Below are 19,926 nucleotides of genomic sequence, written 5' to 3' on the forward strand. Positions count from 1 at the left end.
CTACTCTCTCTTCCCACTTTCTCTCTCATTTTGGCACTGGGTGTTTAAACATGCCCTGTGCCAGCCTGGGATCTGGTAGCTTCCACAGTGTTGCTGCCTGTTTGTGTGGTTGTTTGGGTTCTCTCCTCCACCAGAGCTGAGCTGAGGGGTTCTGTTCTGTTCCCTGGCCCACATCCAGAGCCCCCAGACAAAGAGACTATTGATTACAGTGGAAAGGGAAGAGGAGTACGAGGCTGGGGCTTGTTTTCATGACAGGTTTGATTTGATTAGGCGTGTTTTATGTTTGCCCTTCAGGCAACAGACTAGCAAACACTGCTACAAACAGACCCTCTCTCTCTCTGGTGACCTTAAACACACAGACCTTAAACACACAACGCTGCAGATAAAATGTGTAACAGAGTCAAGAATAGGTTTCAGATCTTTTTCTGACAATTTTATCTATTGATTTTCACAAAGATCCAGACAGATGGAGACAGGAGACGGGATGATACTGTAACAGAGAACCTCAATTACACCAGTAATACGTTGTATAAATGTATTGTCTACCTACAAATCCTTACAAATGTCTCAACCACAGAGTCTATTTGAGATGGTTGGATGATATGGGAGAGGGCCTTATTGTCTAACTTATAATTCCTGAACTAGGATTATGTTGGCTTGTCAGGAGAAGTGGTGTGTATTCACGGATGCTAAGGGAAGCCAGGCTTCCCCAAAAAATGGACCAAGAGAAAAACATACAACATCATTTCTTTTATCTCTTTGTTTCATACATTTCCTTCAATTGGCATAAGGCTGCATGTATCTCACCGGAGAAAGCATCCGAGCGAGCGAAACAGCGCCCCTCTGTCTCAGTATGTGTAGCCCATCTATCTGATGCTGTCTGGTCAAAAAGAGTATGACAATAAAATAATAACCAATCAGCGTTGAGCTAAACTGAGTGAGCTCAGCTGTGAAGGGCCTGGTGCGCCAAAAAAAAGTGTCAAGGGAAACCCATTTGGATTTGGCTTCACACCAATTACATCAGAAGCTTGTGGTTTTACTTAATTATCCGTACTGGCCAATGATTTATAACGGCAATTCTGATCCAACCATACATTCATACATTGTGCCCCTGGCCTGAGAGGATGGAAGTTCAACATGTAGCTACAGTAGATGTAGTAGGATAATGTTAACTAGCTGGCCTGGTGTATCATTAACCATGAAAGGAAGTTAGGCTAGCGAGCAAGGTTTAGTGATGAAACAAATGTGTGGTTGAATTTATTCTGCCACTGTCTTCTTATTGTCTAGACCTTAGGCCTATATATTGTGGTGTCGAGGCATATGAACTAACAGGTTGTAGAGCAAACAATGCAATTATCACAACACAGGTTGTAATATGGCATTTTTTTCCTTGCTTTGCTTCCCCGGTTATTGTATCCACGCACCGCTACTATCAGGGAGTTCTGAACAACAGGATACATTATGTATTTCTGCTCTTTGAATACATTTGCAGTCTGAAGGCATCTATTTTTAATGGAGACCTAGGTTATAGCTACCTGGGATATTGTTCAGGTTCAGCCCATGTCTTATTTCAATGCTAGCACTGATGTTGTGTAAGAGTTCTCTTGATGAGAGGATCCTTAAAGTTGGAATGGCTTCATATTAATGGGACTTTTCTGCTTGTTAGCGAAATGGCTTACTTGTTACTCCACTTTTTGTTTCTTGTTATTTCTGATGATGAGTCTGTCTGGGTTCTTTTCATTATAATTTCACTCACTGGGCAGTCCTCTCAAGATGGTATTTTCTTTATAAGAAGTTTTTCCCTGTGTTGTCAATGTGGTTTACAGTAACCGGAATGAGTTCTGCAAATCAGCTTACTAAAGGAATCACTCAATATGGTTTGAAGGAAATGTGGGCTGAGATGTATTTTGTAATGCAAGGCCGTGGGAAGGAATTGATAATGGATTTCCATCTGGGGGATGGCGTTTCAAACAGTAGTAAAGGCTAGAGGAGGATGAGCTGTCCTTGTATGTGAAGGGGAAAGGACATTTCAGATGTGTATAGCTCATTATACAGACAACTGAATAGTCTTATCTTATTCACCCTTTTTGATGCAGGGAGATGGATATCTGTGTTGTGAATACACGCAGAAAAGGTAGTTACTAGAGAATGTTGATCAGTCTAGGAGAGTTGTAGTCATATTATTATTTATTTTTTCTGACCCCCTAAGTCCAAACTGAGTTTTTTAAAATTATTATTATACATTTTGGGGATGGAAAAATCCTTTCAGTATAAACCAGATAGAAAGTACGTAGAAGAGCAAATCGACCTATATATATTTTTTATAATCTTTGAGAACTAACAATCACCAAAATAAAAGCTAAACAGTCCGGGAGAATTGAAAAATTGGGGCCCTCATTGATTTTGTTAAAATGTTTGAGCATAAGAACACCGCATTAGCCATGGCAAAATGCATAGAATTGCAGGAAATAATCTTAAACTGCAAAATTCTCTCCGCTGCCAAGATGAGGTGCCTCTAAAAATGTCTTACCCGGATTGAATTCAGTTGCATTGATGGGCCAACCGCACCCATTGCCAAGCCTCCTGCCACGCCCACCACCTAAGCACCTTATAGATCCAGAAAAAAACTAGAGTACTGTTTGTGATGTAAATCCAGGTTCTGTAGTATTAATACTGTGTCCCCTGCTTCTCTTCTCTTCCTCTCCTGTCAGATGGGATCCACTCGGTGTCGGCCCATTGTCTGCTCCAGGTCACCATCATCACAGACGAGATGCTCTCCAATAGCATCACGCTGCGATTGGCCAACACCTCCCAGGAGCACTTCCTGTCCCTGCTATTGGCCCAGTTCCTGGAGGGCGTGGCCCGTGTGCTGTCAGCTGACCGCGAGGACGTGGTGGTGTTCAACATCCAGGACGACACGGACGTTAGCGCCCGCATCCTCAACGTCAGCCTGTCTGTGGCCGTGCCCTCTCCCAGTGAGGGCCTGCGGGTGGGAGGAGGGGGACCCCGGGTGGGTGACAGCGTGGGCAGAGGGGCAGCAGGGGCCAGTGGAGGGACAGAGTTCTTTGGCTCTGAGGAGCTACAAGAGAGGCTGTACCTGAACCGCAGCCTGCTGGCCCGCATCTCCTCCCAGCAGGTGCTGCCCTTCGATGACAACATCTGCCTGCGAGAGCCCTGCGAGAACTACATGAAGTGTGTGTCTGTGTTGAAGTTCGACAGCCTGGCACCCTTCGTGGCGTCTGACACAATCCTGTTCCGGCCCATCCACCCCATCGCCGGGCTGCGCTGCCGCTGCCCCACGGGCTTCACAGGAGACTACTGCGAGACAGAGATCGACCTGTGCTACTCCAAACCCTGTGGAACCCATGGCCTGTGTCTCAACAGAGAGGGAGGCTACACCTGCGAGTGCCTCGATGACTATACCGGTGAGTGACGTCTCTCTTGATTTGATGTTTCATAAGAAATTAAGACATTTCACTTCGTAGATATAAACTGTCCTTAAATACATCTAACACTAAAAGCATTGTATTTGGTTCAAAACATTCTCTAAGACCTAAAACGCAACTAGAGTTGTACATAAAGGGTGTGACCATTGAGCAAGTTGAGGAAGCTAAACTCCTAGGTAGAACATTGGATGGTCAATTATTATGGTCAAGTCATATTGACAAAGTTGTTGTGAAGATGGGGTATGTCTCTTATAAGACACAAGAATCAACTGTACTAGTTCAGACCTGGTCTTGTCCCATCTTGATTACTGTCCGGTAATATGGTCAAGTGCAGCAAAGAAAGACCTAGCAAAGCAGCAGCTGGCTCAAAACAGAGCAACACGCCTTGCCCTTGACTGCACATACAGAACTAACATCAACAACATGAATGCCAGTCTTTCCTGGTTGAGGGTTGACGAGAGAGTAACTGCTTCTTGTGTAGTTTTTATGAGAAATATTACTGTGACGAAAATTACAGATCGTCTGCATTATCAAATAACATACCCCTACATACCCCACAAGACATGCTACCAGGGGTCTCTTCACAGTCCCCAAGTCCAAAACTAATTCACGGCAACGCAGTTTAATACAGTGCCATGATCGCATGGAACTCTCCAATCACTCAAGCAAACAGCAAAATTACCTTTAAAAACAGATTCAACGACAACTCATGGAATGGCGGGGACTGTGAGGGGACATACAAGCGTACACAGACATACTGTAACACACCATTTTCTTGTTGTATTTTAAATTTGTGTGACTGTCCTTGTCTATCAGTGTATTCGTGTTTTGGTACTTGTCATGTTTTGTGTTTTTTGTGGACCCCAGGAAGAGTAGCTGCTGCTTTTGCAAAAGCTAATGGGGATCCAAATAAATAAATAAACAAACAAACAAACGTACATTTCACACATAGCAAAACGCTTGAAAAATTAAAGAGATGATTTTGAATGTGTGTGCATCTCCTGTATTTATAGTGAATAGCCTCATACTGGTCATAGACACAACAATGTGAATATGAAACATAATTCTTGCCAAGTGGTGATAAAGTTCATTTTCATATCTAATGTCCCATGGGAAATTCTATGGATGTATACATCATCATTCATTAATTCCGTCCTACCCTCGGGTCAATATATTGACCCTGACATGTTACAGCCTGTCTAAGGGCCTGTACAGTGATGAAACCCGTTCAGCTGGACAAAGGCAGAGTGATGACAAGTTGATTTAATAATCCCTAGACCAATAAGATGGGAGTTTTTTAAACATGCGCCAGCCGGTTAACTGTTCATACTTCCTACCCTTCCCCACTGTCGGGGAGAATGAAAAGTGCAGTCTGTGTGTGAGTTGAAAATTAAAAAACATACCATACAGCAGGGATCAATGAAAGATTATGAACTGGTATAAGGGAAGTATGTGTGGGAGGGAGTCTGGATCAACGACACATTCTGTTTTGGTTGAGCTAACATCAGGGTCTTACAATATGAGTGCTATAAAGACGAGCCAGGTCCATGGTGCACCAGTGTGTGGTATTGTCACAGATGTCTCAGAGGAGCAAGATGTCTCAGAGGATATATAAATCTGAAGCATCCATTTTAAAACTTTCCCTCACCACCAAATATGGTGAGAGAAGATGGAGCTAGATGAAACTTGGCCGACATTCTGCAAATTTTCAGTATCGATTTAAACATTAAATCTCAATACAGTTTTCTGTTCCCAAAACTAGAATCTGTTATGAACAGGGTGAACTAAGTTTTGTAGGCTTGACCCTTTCCCAAAGTTTCAAAACATTGTGTTGTTCCGAGTGCAAGGGCGAATTGAGTTACTGCACACGCGCACTTCACAGAGAAGGTGTTCCCTAATGGAAATATGCAAATACATGCTAAAACGGGCCAATAGGATCTCGCTAGGTCGTCCTTGGCTCTGCCCACCTCCTTGCTTGTTCTGCCCACTATGCTTAATTTGCTCCCATTGGAAATGACGCCGATGAGATATCTTGGGTTAGTTACCGGTATCTTTGGTATTGCCTTCCTGGGGCCTCTCTGGAACTGAGGTCCTGTAGAGCCTGTAGCATTACAGTGATGATTGTGTCTGAGTGGGGGAAAACAATAGCAATTTGGCCGGTCAGCAGCAGAATAGCTCTGAGAGGAATAATGGAAGGAAGTGCTGAATTATGGATGGCTACAGATGGAGCGGGAGAAGGAGAGTGTGTGTCTTCCTGTCTTAACAATGCCCCCTGGTAAAAATACCTGGGATGGAAAAGTGTAACAAAGAATACACTGTAGAGACGGTGGGCTGTGAGGATTGGTGCAAAGGAAGAGCTTTTAAAAGCTTCCATTTTTAGAAGATAATGAGGTACTCTGATGTTATGCATTACTATCTCAGCCCCAATCTCAAATGGGTTCGCTTTTAGTCTTATTTTTCCACTTAAAGCAGATTTAGGAAGGAAAGATTATGCGCACACTGCTCCAAATATTATGCATAGCCGGAAAATATCAAAGACGATCTGGTTTCTCTCTGCTGAAGGTGTGAGACATAGACACACTAAGAGTGGATGGGGAGAATGAGAAGGGAATGGAAATATGCTAATATGAGTGATTACCAGAGTCTTTGCCCTCTGCTTTATCAAAGGGTTATGGAGTTGTATGAGTTAATTGAATTTCACCCAAGCCCTGCTCTCTCCCTATGTGCCCTATACTATGTTCTTTGAAGTTAACTGCTGTTCTAGTTAGATAAAAGCATGAAATGTGGTTGGATTCTCGCTCCTTTCTAGAAAGATGGATTCAGTTGTCTTTTCTGGGATCCCTTTTAAGGGGTTGTACTTACATGTACTCTCCATTTAATAAACAGTGTATACAGTTTAAAACCATACCCTCTTGTGTGGTTCAAATCTTGGCATGACCAGACCTTGTTGAACCTTATCACTATGAAAATGTTGACTGTCAAGCATTGCGTTTTTGTAGCTCTGTGTTTCTGGAACACAGATGGCATCAACGGCAGATGAAGTAGGTTAGCTAGCTAGGTAGAGGGCATTTAGTTTAGTTTGGCTTCAGATATTCTCTTCAGCTCTGCAGCACTACAGTGAGGGACTCATATCCACCACCACATTTTGAAATGCAATGATCTCTATCTATCTATCATCTCTAGAAATGATACCCTCAATTAACCATGCAGTCTCCACTCAAATGTATTTAACAGATAGAATGCCCCTTTCAGAATTTGCTGCCAATATTTTAGGATATCATATTGGCTTTGGAATTCCCTCCAGGTCTATGCAGCTAATTAAATGGGCCAACGGCACTGATTACAATGGTGGTCAATTATAGTGGTAGTCTCTTATGGTCTCTTCAGTGGATTAGACACTTAAGGGTATCTTATACATCATGCTAGATCAATATAAACAGTGTTCTGCCACTTCCATTGGACACATTCCAATTGTGTGATTGTGTCGGAGAACAGAATATGTTATTCTAATAGTGAGTGGGTGTCACTCAGAGGTTCAGGTTGAGGACCACTCTTTCACATGGTCCGCACTGCTGTGGGTGTGTGAGAGCTGAACTGTGGAGGATGATTGTGTGTGTGTGTGTGTGTGTGTGTGTGAGCCATGTCAGCTCAGCAGAGTAATCCTCATCAATCTCACTTAGATCAGGGTCTGTACCGCGTTGAGCGGGCTAGCTCATTTCAACTTAATCTATTGGGCCTGCCTACCTGCTGGGTAATCAGAGTAGTAATATGATCCAGACATACAGAACGCCTGTGTTAGCTGATTATTTATGATGTATGAATCACCATTTTCAGGCTTGCTCTAATATTTGCTCAAACAAGGCCTTTGAGAGAGAAGTCAACCTGTCTCCTCTCCAGATTTATCCAACACTGGGCTGGGTTGATGGGTTTGTCCTGGATGTAATCTACAGCTCCTGCTGTTCAACATGACTGACTGTTGGATTTGACACTCTCCCACTGTGCTGAGAGCCACTGTGTATGTGTGTGGGGGGGTCAATTGGCTGCTCCGTGTGTGTGTGTAAGGAAGTGTGTGTGTGTAGGTGCTGAATTGCCTGCTCCATGTGGGTGGGTAGGTAAATGCTGAATTGCTGTGTGTGTGCGTACCTATGTGTGTCTGTGTTCGCGTGCTTGTGTGTGGTGTGGAACTGCTGGGGCCCGTGGGCGTTGCCAGATGGCAGTATGATGGAAAGCGAGAAAAATAACAGAGCAGAGCAGCCATTAATTTCACTCACATTGGGAAGGACTGAGCCAATGATTAAGCCTGGCTGACTCAGTCTGGTACAGGACAAATGGACTGAAAATACTCACATACAATAACCTACTTTTAGCTCTTACCTTAGCATGTTTTATACACCATCTCCTCAGCCCCCATCTCACTACAGTATACTGCACTGTAGCATATTTCTACACTCTGCCCAACATGTGAAAGGAGGCTCCAGTACAACAAGGTTGTTGCTGCTGCAGACTCTTTTACTTTACATTTACGTCATTTGGCAGACGCTCTTATCCAGAGCGACTTACAAATTGGTGCATTCACCTTATAGCCAGTGGGATAACCACTTTACAATATGTTTTTTTATTTATTTAATTTCTTTGGGGTGGGGTAAGGGGGGGTAGAAGGATTACTTAATCCTATCCCAGGTATTCCTGAAAGAGTTGGGGTTTCAAGTGTCTCTGGAAGGTGGTGAGGGAGCTTGTTCCACCATTGGGGTGCCAGAGCAGCGAACGGTTTTGACTGGGCTGAGCGGGAACTGTGCTTCCGCAGAGGTAGTGGGGCCAGCAGGCCAGAGGTGGATGAACCCAATGCCCTCGTTTGGGTGTAGGGACTGATCAGAGCCTGAAGGTACGGAGGTGCCGTTCCCCTCACAGCTCCGTAGGCAAGCACTATGGTCTTGTAGCAGATGCAAGCTTCAACTGGAAGCCAGTGGAGTGTGCGGAGGAGCGGGGTGACGTGAGAGAACTTGGGAAGGTTGAACACCAGACGGGCTGCGGCATTCTGGATGAGTTGTAGGGGTTTAATGGCACAGGCAGAGAGCCCAGCCAACAGCGAGTTGCAGTAATCCAGACGGGAGATGACAAGGGCCTGGATTAGGACCTGTGCCACTTCCTGTGTAAGGCAGGGTCGTACTCTCCGAATGTTGTAGAGCATGAACCTACAGGATCGGGTCACCGCCTTGATGTTAGCGGAGAATGACAGGGTGTTGTCCAGGGTGACGCCAAGGCTCTTCGCACTCTGGGAGGAGGACACAACGAAGTTGTCAACCGTGAAGGCGAGATCATGGAACGGGCAGTCCTTCCCCGGGAGGAAGAGCAGCTCCGTCTTGCCGAGGTTCAGCTTGAGGTGGTGATCCGTCATCCACACTGATATGTCTGCCAGACATGCAGAGATGCGATTCGCCACCTGGTTATCAGAAGGGGGAAAGGAGAAGATTAATTGTGTGTCGTCTGCGTAGCAATGATAGGAGAGGCCATGTGAGGATATGACAGAGCCAAGTGACTTTGTGTATAGCGAGAATAGGAGAGGGCCTAGAACTGAGCCCTGGGGGACACCAGTGGTGAGAGCACGTGGTGCGGAGACAGATTCTCGCCACGCCACTTGGTAGGAGCGACCGGTCAGGTAGGACGCAATCCAAGAGTGAGCCGCGCCGGAGATGCCCAACTCGGAGAGGGTGGAGAGGAGGATCTGATGGTTCACAGTATCAAAGGCAGCAGACAGGTCTAGAAGGACAAGTGCAGAGGAGAGAGAGTTAGCTTTAGCAGTGCGGAGAGCCTCCGTGACACAGAGAAGAGCAGTCTCAGTTGAATGACCAGTCTTGAAACCTGACTGGTTTGGATCAAGAAGGTAATTCTGAGAGAGATAGCAAGAGAGTTGGCTAAAGACAGCACGCTCAAGAGTTTTGGAGAGAAAAGAAAGAAGGGATACTGGTCTGTAGTTGTTGACATCAGAGGGATCGAGTGTTGGTTTTTTGAGAAGGGGTGCAACTCTCGCTCTCTTGAAGACGGAAGGGACATAGCCAGCGGTCAAGGATGAGTTGATGAGCGAGGTGAGGTAAGGGAGAAGGTCACCGGAGATGGTCTGGAGAAGAGAGGAGGGGATAGGGTCAAGCGGGCAGGTTGTTGGGCGGCCGGCCGTCGCAAGATTTCATCTGGAGAGAGAGGAGAGAAAGAAGTCAAAGCATAGGGTAGGGCAGTGTGAGCAGGACCAGCAGTGTCATTTGACTTAACAAACGAGGATCGGATGTCGTCAACCTTCTTTTCAAAATGGTTGACGAAGTCATCCACAGAGAGGGAGGAGGGGGGAGGGGGAGGAGAAGGTGGCAAAGAGCTTCCTAGGGTTAGAGGCAGATGCTTTGATCTAATCAAGCATTCTTTATGTTGTGGTTAGTTCTATCAGTAGCCTTCAGTACACAAATGCTGAAAGCTTTATATTTCAGTGTTTGAAGTTGTATTAATCAATTAAATAATCAAAGCATGTAGTAGGAATGCCTCATGGAAAGCCTCCAGTATCACCCCAACTGAATTTGAATTAGGCAGAATTGTGATCATAGATTGTGTTTTGTTAGATATTAGATTCTGTTATTCATATAACGCTCCTACAGTCTCGGTTTTAGTCCCCTCACCTCTGGTCTAGCTAGTTATAAAAAGCATCATTGTTGCTTCGTGTAAGCCTGTTATCTGGTCCAGGTTCATCCCCTGGCACATGCTATGATGGGTTTGGCACGGTGGGATCACAGTTATACCACTCTCTCACCTTCACTACTAGTGAATGGAATCAGTGGATGAGGTATAGAAAAAAATTCTACATGGCCTTGATTCACCCCTACCTGATTTTACATGGTAGTCACACCAGGTTAGCTGTAACTGAATAAATGAAGTGTATTCTCCCAGCAAGCTCTCAGTATGATTGGTGGGTTGGTGTTGTTTTGAGTAAGCCCTGCAGATAGTGCCAGGACCGTGTAGTGTTGAGCCGTCCCAGCGTTGAGTTATCTTACCTCCCTTCCTTCTATGCCTTCACGTCCTGAGGGAGAAACTGTGCCCATATGAGGACTCTATCCCACTCTGTTTCACTCAGTTACCTAGCAGCACAGAAACCACTGTTCCACTTTAGGAGGTCTGTAGAGGAGTCTCAGCAGGAGGAGTTAGTTACAGCCCGCCATTTAATCCCCCTGCTTATTCACACACCATTGTTTTAAAAGACGCAGCTGAACAATTACACTAATCTAAGGATCATATGAATCAGTCATGGTAATCATTGACTCTTATCACCACATTAGATTATATAAAGATCAGTGGAGATGATGCCAGCTATGGGCTGAGACTGTGAATGGAGTCTGTGTGTGCCTATTCTTCTGCTGATTCATATCTATTGTGTGATTCATGGGCTGTTGTTGTGTTTGATAAGCACCTCTGTCTCACCTCCGCTGAAGAGAACAGAACCCAATTTTTTTCATCTGAATGGCTTGTCAACTGGGGAGTTTTGATATGGTGGTTGGAGACAAGGCGGGTGTGTGTGTGTGTGTGTGTGTGAGCTTGCATGCTCTGGCATTAGTGTGTTGTTAATAGTTTAATAAGGTTACCCTTTCAAGGCCCTCATGAAAACATTACATGTTAATATATGGTAAAATTTGAGGAGAAATCCAACAAACATTTCATTTGGAAAATGCTTGTAATTCAATGTGCCACATGATTTTAGAGGTCCATTTTGTCAAGTTCTCCACAGTATGTTGCCTTTAGAGCTGTTGAATTGACGGTTTTATATCTATTGGATTGCCACAAAATGATACACTTTCTCTCATTGATATTTACCATGCTTGAGTAGTTTAAAGTGTGTGGTGTGTCTCCTCCTGCCTAAAACTGGCACCATCTCCCGTGTCCCTGCACATTTTGACAGCCTTAATGATTAATGTTTGCGGTAAACAGAGAGTTGGAGAGGGCAGGGGTAGGAAATGCTTTCAATTTATTTATTTTTGCAAGCTCCTCCCACCCTCACACTGCCCAGCTCACCTAGCAACTGAGAGCTGTTGTTCCAGGAACCTGCACCTGTGGTGGGAGGGTGTCCCAGTGGGATGCCTGACAGAAAAACATTGGCCCTGTTTATTCCCAGGTTACCGTATAGACAACAGAACAGGCTCAGGTGACTGCAGGGCGGAGACCGGATGCTCACTATAATGTCTCTTACTGTCTTCTGTACGGTTTCTGGATAGTCACTTACATGGGATATAGCCAGTACAGTTTAATATGTGTAGCTGAGCTGGTAGGTATTTTGAAGTAAACAGAATGCTACCATTTCTCCTTTCTGATTGTTCGAGGATTGCAATGTCTTCTTAGTAACTCAACCACAAAATCAAAAGCCCCTTCCCCCCTTGTTTTTTCTACTATAATTGTTTTTTTAAATTGAGCTGGCGTATAATTATAACTGAATAAAGAAGAATACATCACATTTAACTTTGAAGCCTCCTCAGTGAAAATGAGGCCCAAGGTGACTTTAGAGGAAGTAGACTACTATCCCAGTGTCCCACTTTCCTACAGTAGCCCAGTGTTGGCTGCAGCAATGCTTGACCACATCAAGCCCTGACTAATGTCCCCTCTTGCCCTAATTTGTTTAGAGACAGAAGTAACTTGTTGCCTGAGGCGAGTCGCTGATTAATTTCCACACGACTCATGCAGTTAGTTTTTTCTACTAGCAGTAGCCAAGTGTCCCCAAGCGCCATCAACAAGAAAACAACAACAAATTGTCATAGTTCGCCAGGGCAAAGTGACTGTTCTTCTGCCTGTGTAGCCCACCACGGTACAATGCTGACTACTGTAATGGCAATGCATCATAGGATAAAATGTTTTAATCCCATTCTTATCCACATCTTATCAAAGCTTAATCTATAATGACCACAACGACCTTGCAGTTGAATGAATGAATGAATAAATGAATGAATGAATACACCCTACAACAGTAGTAAAACAAAGGATGCCCTTAATTGTCTTAGAATGAGAATCCTGTGATTGGCTGTAGTATGTACAACACAAGCCCTGTGAACAATCGTGGTCAAAAGTTTTGAGAATTACACAAATATTAATTTTCACAAAGTCTGCTGCCTCAGTTTTTATGATGGCAATTTGCATATACTCCAGCATGTTATGAAGAGTGATCAGATGAATTGCAAGTAATTGCAAAGTCCCTCTTTGCCATGAAAATGAACTTAATCCCCAAAAAACATTTCCACTGCATTTCAGCCCTGCCACAAAAGGACCAGCTGACATCATGTCAGTGGTTATCTCGTTAACACAGGTGAGGGTGTTGACGAGGACAAGACTGGAGATCACTCTGTCATGCTGATTGAGTTAGAATAACAGACTGGAAGCTTTAAAAGGAGGGTGGTGCTTGAAATCATTGTTCTTCCTCTGTTAACCATGGTTACCTGCAAGGAAACACGTGCCATCATCATTACTTTGCACAAAAAGGGCTTTACAGGCAAGGATATTGCTGCTAGTAAGATTGCACATAAATCAACCATTTATCGGATCATCAAGAACTTCAAGGAGAGAGGTTCAATTGTTGTGAAGAAGGCTTCAGGGCGCCCAAGAAAGTCTAGCAAGCGCCAGGACCGTCTCCTAAAGTTGATTCAGCTGCGGGATCGGGGCACCACCAGTGCAGAGCTTGCTCAGGAATGGCAGCAGGCAGGTGTGAGTGCATCTGCACGCACAGTGAGGCGAAGACTTTTGGAGGATGGCCTGGTGTCAAGAAGGGCAGCGAGGTAGCCACTTCTCTCCAGGAAAAACATCAGGGACAAACTGATATTCTGCAAAAGGTACAGGGATTGGACTGCTGAGGACTGGTGTAAAGTCATTTTCTCTGATGAATCCCCTTTCCGATTGTTTGGGGCATCCGGAAAAAAGCTTGTCCGGAGAAGACAAGGTGAGCGCTACCATCAGTCCTGTGTCATGCCAACAGTAAAGCATCCTGAGACCATTCATGTGTGGGGTTGCTTCTCAGCCAAGGGAGTGTGCTCACTCACAATTTTGCCTAAGAACACAGCCATGAATATAGAATGTTACCAACACATCCTCCGAGAACAACTACCATCCAAGAACAGTTTGGTTGACGAACAATGCCTTTTCCAGCATGATGGAGCACCTTGCCATAAGGCAAAAGTGATAACTAAGTGGCTCGGGGAACAAAACATCGACATTTTGGGTCCATGGCCAGGAAACTCCCCAGACCTTAATCCCATTGAGAACTTGTGGTCAATCCTCAAGAGGCGGGTGGACAAACAAAACCCCACAAATTCTGACAAACTCCAAGCATTGATTATGCAAGAATGGGCTGCCATCAGTCAGGATGTGGCCCAGAAGTTAATTGACAGCATGCCAGGGCGGATTGCAGAGGTCTTGAAAAAGAAGGGTCAACACTGTATTTATAGTATGTGTTGTGTTAACAGTACAGTAACTCTACACACAGCGGAAGTGTTCCGCGCTACCGCGTGGCTCTGACACACATTCCAACTCGTGCAAGGAGGCGTGCAGTCTCGCCATAGCAACTGCAGCCCCTCATCCAGAGACTGGAGACAAATAGAAGTTGTAAGCAGTGCACAGGGCAGGGCTACACAAAGCATGAAGGCTTACTAACAGTGAAACAGTTTCCCATTGCCATAGCTCGCTCGCTTTCTCTCTCTCTCCCTGCGTCTGTGTCTGAAATCTGTCTCTTCCTTGCTGTGTCCTTTGACCTTTTCTCTCCATCTCTGCCTCTCTCTCACATTCCGCCCCCCCCCTCCCCCCTCCCTCACGGAGAAGGCTCATGTGGTAAGTTCTTGAGGCGTAATGCAGCTTGTCTTGCCCCATATTAAACAGCAGCAGTGGTGTGGTGAGAATAGACACTATCGAAGTTGAACTGGAAGGGAGGACCAATTTAATTGTTTTACCCACATAGGCTGTCCAGGGCTGGCACTGTAATTTGTCACCCTGATAGTCGTAATTCTGACTGGTCTCTCTTTCCCTTCCTCCTACCCATCTCTCTTCCTCCAGGCAAGCGGTGTGAGCTGTCGTCCCGCTCCGGGCGCTGCGGCCCAGCTGTGTGTAAGAATGGGGGCACCTGTGTGAACCTGCTGGTGGGAGGGTTCAAATGTGAGTGCCCGTCTGGCGGTTATGAAAAGCCCTACTGTGAGATGACCACCAGGAACTTCCCCCTGCAGTCGTTCCTCACCTTCAAGGGACTCCGCCAGCGCTTCCACTTCACCCTCTCCCTCTCGTAAGTACAACAACTACCCCACACAGTGGGGCATGGTGCCATCTCAATCATTCACTTTCACAGTACAAAGTAGCTCCCTAAATATAGTACTATGATTCTCTCCTTCTCTCCACCTCTCTCTCGTTCTTCCTCCCAACACTCCACCCTCTCTTTCTCTCTTTTTGTATGACTCTTCTCTAACATTACTCTCTCTCTCTCTCTCTCTCTAAATTATCCACTTCAAACATTCCACAACTGCTCTTATACTCTCACCTCACACCTCTAACGGCCTGTGATGTATGATTCCTCCTCCCCTCTCATTTACATAAGATCCCTGGTGTTTCATAACAGTTATTGAATCATTTAATAGCCGTGGTCTTTAAAAGGCTCATCTTCTCTAGCTGGGTTTGGGTTCCCTGAGCATGATGAATATGTATGGAGAGAAAGGTTTCTAATGTGGACTGAGGAGTTGCTTTTTCTGGACTGGCTCCTTGCATAACTGAGGACATTAATCTGAGACCCAGGAGTCTGATCTGATTGCATTCAGTGGTCACTTTGAGCTGTGAGTCAGCGCTTCTCTCTCTCTCTCTCTCTCTCTCTCTCTCTCTCTCTCTCTCTCTCTCTCTCTCTCTCTCTCTCTCTCTCTCATATCAAGGTGAAGCTGGAGATATGTAACGCACCGTCTGGCGCTAGGGTGCGCGCGTGTGTGAGATTAACTCCTACACCTAGGGTGCCTTCATCCTGGTATGCCTTGATATTTTGGGAACGTGTATTTGCTCTCAATTTACGACCATCCAGTTTTACATCAGCACTAAATCATAATGGTGTCATTTGTCTGATACAGTTAGAGCAAGTTGTATTTCCAGTCCAAGATCAAAGACTAGTATCTTGTGCGACGGAGCCAGGGGAGGGTGGTGCTTAAATTAAACAGATGAGTAACACTGAACACAGTCGATCACGGAAGTACGTTCATGTAAAGGAGACAGGGCTACATTCATGTGAATGAAATGCGCCATCCCAAGTGACAATAAAAGCAGCACAGAGGATATATTATCCCATCATAGGAAAGACAATACCCCCAGTTGCTATCACCGTAAAATTACATGCCCATTTTTATGTACATTTGTGATGTGTTGTCACTCTAGAAGTTCTTGGCAGGGCTTGAAACTAGCCATTAATGAGTAGTGGTGATAATGATATGCCTTTGTGAGTTTTCTGGAAGTGGTGGCCTTTTTTTGAATGTAGCTCAGATGGCAGTCTTTTGAATTGAGAACCGCTCCGACCTCTTTCTTAAAAGCCTTGGCCAGTAGTTCCCAGATTGCTCACAGAGCTGTGAAGTAGGTGGTCTGTAAAGCTGGGGATATAACAGCTAACACCCAGCAGGCTGTCTGTCAGGCATCTCTGTTACCTGAACCTGGCTTGATCAGGTTAGACTACACTGCAGTAGAGAGAGAGTTAGCAGAGTGTGTTGGAAGTGTGAGCAGAAAGAGTGAGTTGAAAGTGGGTCTGTTACCAGAAACAGCCTTAGCAGCAACATTTTCACATTGTTACTATTCATGTCAGGTTCTCCTTTTACTGACCATGTCCATCTAGAGACTTCCTCAATGCACATGTCTTATACAGTTACATCAACTTGCCGTTACACCGTGGCCCTCGGCCCTTCCATACGTTAATATGGGTAGACTGGTTGTTAACTTTGCTAATGGCAGCCTAATGTGACACATAATGTTGCCAGTGGAGTCAGTTATGGTTGATTGCGGTCAGTCCGGGGGGATCTTGAAGCTGTGTGCACAAGCCTTGGAAACCTATTAATTGATGACTAGAAGGCCAAGCCATACATGAAAATAAATACTATTTCTAGATGCTAACAATTTCTGCTCTTATAATCATAAGACATAAACAATACAATAGATTTTCTGTTTCAAATGAAATTGTATTCGTCACATGCTTTGTAAACAACAGGTGTAGACTAACAGTGAAATGCTTACTTACTTGCCCTTCCCAACAATACAGATAGAATAATAATAGAAAAATAATAACACTAGGAATAAATTCACAATGAGTAACGATAACTTGGCTATATACACGAGGTACCAGTACCAAGTCGATGTGCAGGGGAACGAGGTAATTGAGGTAGATACTTTTGTGTATATATATATATATGTATATGTATATGTGTACACTCCTTCAAATTAGTGCATTCGGCTATTTCAGCCACACATGTTGCTGACAGGTGTATAAAATCGAGCACACAGCTATCTCCATAGACATACATTGGCAGTAGAATGGACTTACTGAAGAGCTCAGTGACTTTCAACGTGGCACTGTCATATGATGCCACCTTTCCAACAAGTCAGTTCGTCAAATTTCTGCCCTGCTAGAGCTGCCCCGGTCAACTGTAAGTGCTGTTATTTTGAAGGGGAAACGTCTAGGAGCAACAACGGCTCAGCCCCAAAGTGATAGGCCACACAAGCTCACAGAACGGGACCGCCGAGTGCTGAAGCGCATAGTGCATAAAGATCGTCTGTCCTCGGTTGCAACACTCACTACTGAGTTCCAAACTGCCTCTGGAAGCAACGTCAGCACAAGAACTGTTCGTCGGGAGCTTCATGAAATGGGTTTCCATGGCCGAGCAGCGCCACACAAGCCTAAGATCACCATGTACAATGCCAAGCATCGACTGGAGTGGTGTAACGCTCACCGCCATTGGACTCTGGAGCAGTGGAAACGCGTTCTCTGGAGTGATGAAGCACGCTTCACCATCTGGCAGTCCGACGGATGAATCTGGGTTTGGCAGATATAGGAAGAATTCTACCTGCCCGAATGCATAGTGCCAACTGCAAAGTTTGGTGGAGGAGGAATAATGGTCTGGGGCTGTTTTTCATGGTTCGGGCTAGGCCCCTTAGTTCCAGTGAAGGGAAATCTTAACGCTACAGCATACAATAACATTCTCAACGATTCTGTGCTTCCAACTTTGTGGCAACAGTTTGGAGAAGGCCCTTTCCTGTTTCTGCATGACAATGCCCCTGTGCACAAAGCGAGGTCCATACAGAAATGGTTTGCCGAGATCGGTGTGGAAGAACTTGACTGGGCTGCACAGAGCCCTGACCTCAACCCCATAGAACACCTTATGTTATGAATTAGAACGCCGACTGCAAGCCAGGACTAATCGCCCAACATCAGTGCCCGACCTCACTAATGCTCTTGTGGCTGAATGGAACAAGTCCCTGCAGCGATGTTCCAACATCTAGTGGAAAACCTTCCCAGAGGAGTGGATGCTGTTATAGCAGCAAAGGGGGTACCAACTCCATATTAATGCCCATGATTTTGGAATGAGATGTTCGACAAGCAGGTGTCCACATACTTTTGGTCATGTAGTGGATGTACATAGGAGTAGGGGTAAAGTGACTAGGCAACAGGATAGATAATAAGCAGTAGCAGCAGCGTATGTGATGAGTCAAAATAGTTACTGCAAAGGGATGGTCAATGCAGATAGTCCAGGTAGCTATTTGAATAACTATTTAGCAGTCTTAATTGCTTGGGTGTAGAAGCTGTTTACGGTTTTGTTGGTTCCTGACTTGGTGCATTGGTACTGCTTGCCGTGCGGTAGCAGAGATAAGGCACTGCATTGCAGTGCTAGCTGTGCCACTAGAGATCCTGGTTCGAATCCAGGCTCTGTCGTAGCCGGCCGCGACCGGGAGACCCATGGGGCGGCGCACAATTGGCCCAGCGTTGTCCAGGGTAGGGGAGGGAATGGCCGGCAGGGATGTAGCTCAGTTGGTAGAGCATGGCGTTTGCAACGCCAGGGTTGTCGGTTCGATTCCCACGGGGGGCCAGTATAAAAAAATAAATAATCTATGCACTCACTAACTGCAGCCAGTCAATATGTTCTCAATGGTGCAGCTGTAGAACCTTTTGAGGATCTGCCAAATCTTTTCAGCCTCTTGAGGGGGAAGAGGCGTTGTTGGGCCTTCTTCACGACTGTGTTGGTGTGTGTGTGGACCTTGTTAATTCTTTAGAGATGTGGACCCTGAGGAACTTGAAGCTCTCGACCCGCTCCACTACAGCCCCGTCGATATGGATGGGAGCGTGCTCGGCCCTCCGTTTACTGTAATCCACGATCTGCTCCTTTGTCTGGCTGATGTTGAGAGAAAGGTTGTTGTCCTGGCACCACACTGCCAGGTTACTGACCACCTCCCTATAGGCTGCCTCATCGTCGTTGGTAGTCAGGCCTACCACCGTCGTGTCGTCAGCAAACTTAATGATGGTTTTGGAGTCGTGCGTGGCCATGCAGTCATGGGTGAACACGATTTTTCATATTCAGTGTTATTGTAATCAGCTGGTGCGTGTGTTTTTCCCCTCTTCCCTCTTGTCTGAGGTCATGATTATCATTCTCCTCAGTAAGCAGTTCAGCTTTGCTGTGCCCCATGGCTACGCTCCAGCTCCGGAATAATGCATGCAGGCTCACACACTGGCTCACACACTGGCACACACACCCACACATAGCCTCCCAACATTTGCGAATGTGCTCTGAGAGCATCCTGAGACACTGTATTTAGATCTCTGGAATCTCTCCCTCATTTAAAAAAGAAAATCAGTAGGCTTCATCCGTCTGACACGGTCTCCATCTGAACAGGCAGATGCAGACTACAAGCACCAATGAGTCACACCAGTAACACAAACAGGGCTCTCAGTTCTCCCACAGATGTTCAGAATGTTCCAAATGTAAAACGGAGCAGATCCACTGTGTGGTCCCCTGGGACAGGAATGAGCGGAAAATATTTTCTGGTTCCATACTTTTCTGCCAACTTCTGCATTTGGCCTGGACTGCCTGCATTATCATTATATAAGATAACACAGTGTCACACATGATCATTTTACCTTTGTGGTGAATCAAATGAAGACACCTCAGCACTCAGTGACCCAATGATTTGATTTCTTTATAGAATTTGTGTCTTTTTTCTTTGCCCTGTGGTCTTTCTGCAGTTGGAACGCGTCATTCCTTGAATCCCAGGTTAGACGGGAGCGTTAGTGGCGTCACTTGGCGTGGGCTCTGGATGGGAGCCAGAGGTGCACTGGCTTGTTTAAATGTGTCTAACTGTCCATTAACGTGACAATAAAAGACAACAACACAATGACCTCCAGCACTATAGACTAGTTTTTTTTGTCATCTCTTCAGAAATAGTTATTTACTTGCAGCCTGTTTTTGATGTTCCTCTTTGA

General features: G+C 45.4%; 1 protein-coding gene across 1 annotated transcript in view; it reads left to right on the forward strand.

Moving 5' to 3' along the window:
• celsr2 (cadherin, EGF LAG seven-pass G-type receptor 2) overlaps positions 1 to 19,926 on the forward strand; it is a 73,285-nt gene that overhangs the window by 20,443 nt on the left and 32,916 nt on the right. Inside the window, exons 2-3 of the mRNA XM_084173795.1 lie at positions 2,712 to 3,425; positions 14,502 to 14,724. Of these exons, the coding sequence (XP_084029921.1) occupies positions 2,712 to 3,425; positions 14,502 to 14,724 (937 nt within the window). The remainder of the gene's footprint in view (positions 1 to 2,711; positions 3,426 to 14,501; positions 14,725 to 19,926) is intronic.

The sequence above is a fragment of the Coregonus lavaretus genome, assembly GCF_964263955.1.
Source record: "Coregonus lavaretus genome assembly, chromosome: 12".
Lineage (NCBI taxonomy): Eukaryota > Metazoa > Chordata > Actinopteri > Salmoniformes > Salmonidae > Coregonus > Coregonus lavaretus.